This window comes from Cucurbita maxima, unplaced genomic scaffold (genome assembly GCF_002738345.1).
Source record: "Cucurbita maxima cultivar Rimu unplaced genomic scaffold, Cmax_1.0 Cma_Scf00045, whole genome shotgun sequence".
Classification (NCBI taxonomy): Eukaryota; Viridiplantae; Streptophyta; class Magnoliopsida; order Cucurbitales; family Cucurbitaceae; genus Cucurbita; species Cucurbita maxima.
In genome coordinates this window covers 144,492-147,267 of record NW_019272061.1, presented here as the reverse complement: position 1 = coordinate 147,267, position 2,776 = coordinate 144,492, and the positions used below count along the sequence as shown (strand labels likewise).

Genomic DNA, 2,776 nt, shown 5'->3' with positions numbered 1-2,776 from the left:
AGGCATTACCTGCAAAACACACTATACCGTAGGGTAGTCTACAGAATCTATAACCTAGTGTTCTGATAAAAATAACCTAAGTCTAAGAATGTAAAACACTACTAGCCTATGCACATGTCATGGTCTCTGATTTCGATGTCATCGATAGTCGTACAGGAGTGTCTTACCTTTACATGAAATAGAAGTAGCACATGACTTGAGTATATTAAGAAATACTTAGTAAGTGACCTTATTATTGGGGTCGAGAAATGCAAACACATGCAACTCATGCTCTAGGGATCTATTGTTAAAACCATCATTGGATGCATAATATTTTCCTACACATGACCCATAGTGTGAGTGTGAATCCCAGAGTGGTTCGCACCTCCTGGACCCATCATAGTCGATCTACCTGTCCATAGTGACGTCCGGAGGTCAACATACCCTTGAGTGTCATGTGAGGCATGATCATCATCATCATTGTAGCATACGCGTCTTTAGTCATCATCATAAAAGGGGAAGTAGACCGATGTTTATGTACACATAGAATGCATGAGGTCTCTATAATTTTTCATCTTTAAAACATCTTTAAAACATCTTTTGACACAACCCTAAACTTCGTTCACATATTACTATAAATAATACACATGCATTGGTCTTCATAGGTTCATTATCATTATCATTAACTAGGGTTGTGTCCTAGGAAAATCATCATCATAATATGAAATGAAATTTAAAACATATATTTCATCTTAATTAAAAAATAACGTCATATTAAGAAATTTCACAATCTTACATTGTCATGTAGTCATGCATCATCATCATCATGTAGTGTCATCATATAACCAAACCATAAACATCATATAACATCATCATATAAATCATTCACATCATCAAACGTCAAACGCCATACGTCATACATTATCATGATATAATATAATGAGAGCATCATAAGTATACAAATAAATGGCATGTGCTGGAGCCATTAGTCACGTATCATCATACATCAAAAAAGTCGTCCAACCTATTATAGAAAATAAATTGCTCTGATACCAATTTGTAGAAAAATAAAGTCACTCCGATACCAACTTGAGAAAAACAAAATGCTCACTCTAAATCTAACTCGTTTAGATAACTCTCACGAAACTTTAAATGGGTGTCCAAAGGGGAGAGACAAGGAGACAAAAAAGTTCTAAAAGGTTTTTGTATTACGCACTCACTTGTTTTTTTCTCTCTACCATAAGCCATTTCTCTCTTAAATGACTTCATGGCTTTTTTATAGAATTTAAAACCAAAAGAAAAGTTTATAATTACTTCTTTTCTCTCTCCTACATTTAAGTTTATTTCTCAACAAAAGTCTCCCATAAACTTAAATGTTCTATTCAATGGTTCCATCTGCGCCGTTTTCATTTTTTCGAGCTCAGTCATGGTCTCTTCAACTTTCTCTTCTTGTCCTCGATCGTAAACTAAGGTTGTCCTTCTCTGGTGAGACTTCATTTGGATTTTCTCGAGAACAGCCCATCTGAGACACCGACTCTTCATTTCTCTTGTTCTTAGCCATGCTAGACTCAGATGTCATAGCTTCGTTCACTTTACTCAATTCTCTTCGCAAGTCCATAACGACATTTTTCACTTCCATTTTTGCTTCCTCCATTTCAACTTTATCATGAGTGATTATCTCAATCGTGCGTCGTAAACTCACTGCCTCCTGTTAGACTCGATTCAGATTCACATCAACTAAATCTCTCCGTTGAGTTAACATCTCTACATCTTTCTCCTTCATTTTTTAATCTGAGTGGGCCAGCCAAATCTTCAATAACAGATTCATCCAATAACCTCTCAACAATTTTCTTCTCTTTCAACAGATTCTTATTCATAATCTCACTCTCCATCTTTTCAGCTAATAACTTCTTGCATTTCACCTTCAAATACTCTGTCTCTTCCAAATCTCTTTTCTCATTCTTCTCCATTTCAATCATTTTCTTTCTCAAATCTCTTATTTCCTTAAACAATCCATCATAATTATCCTCAATTTCATCCCTCTCCCAACAAACCTTCAACCATTTCTCCCTTTCTTCCTCAACTTTCAACACAAGTCCATTATTCTCATCTTTCAATCTCCCAATATCCACATTCTTCAATCTCTCACTCTCAACTAATCTACAAATCCTATCTCCCACTTCATCCATTTGACTATGTTTCTTCTCGTCGGCATTCTTCTTCAAGTCCACCATTCAAGAATGCTGATTTGACATTCATCCATTTGACTCTGTTTCTTCTCGTCGGCATTCTTCTTCAAGTCCACCATTCAAGAATGCTGATTTGACATCCATTTGAAAAATCAGCCATTTGAATTGGGCTGCTTGGAAAATGATCAATCGGATTGTCTCCATTCTAGCAACGGGAGCAAACACTTCGTCATAGTCGATTCTCACCTTTTGCTTCTATCCCTTCGCAACAAGTCGAGCTTTCTACCGCTCAATCTTGCCTTGAGCATTCATCTTTTTCTTGAATACCCACTTCACACTTATGGGCTGACTTCCTTTTGGTAATTTTGTCACTTCCTGTTAGATAAAACCTGAGTTTTACCGTTTTTCTTATTCACACGATTTCAGAAAATCGTGAGTTTGACCATTTGACAAATCACGTCGAATGGATCACCAGAGTTTTAGAAGGGAGTGGCACAGATTTAGTTGGCCACTCTCCAGCCAATTTTAGAATTCTTTTTTACTTTAAATAGGAAGATTTGTTCACAAAATACAACAACCTGAACGCAGTCAAATTCAGAGTTATTTTT

The 2,776-nt window shown here is 36.1% G+C and overlaps 1 protein-coding gene across 1 annotated transcript; it reads right to left on the bottom strand.

Annotated features, from left to right (window-relative positions):
* Positions 1 to 1,414: 1,414 nt before the first annotated feature.
* Positions 1,415 to 2,213, bottom strand: LOC111470467. The gene is made up of 2 exons (XM_023116021.1): positions 1,800 to 2,213; positions 1,415 to 1,687 (listed from the first exon to the last, which is right to left on the bottom strand). The coding sequence occupies exons 1-2, from the start codon at positions 2,211 to 2,213 to the stop codon at positions 1,415 to 1,417; spliced, it is 687 nt and encodes a 228-aa protein (XP_022971789.1).
* Between the last annotated feature and the right edge of the window lie 563 nt (positions 2,214 to 2,776).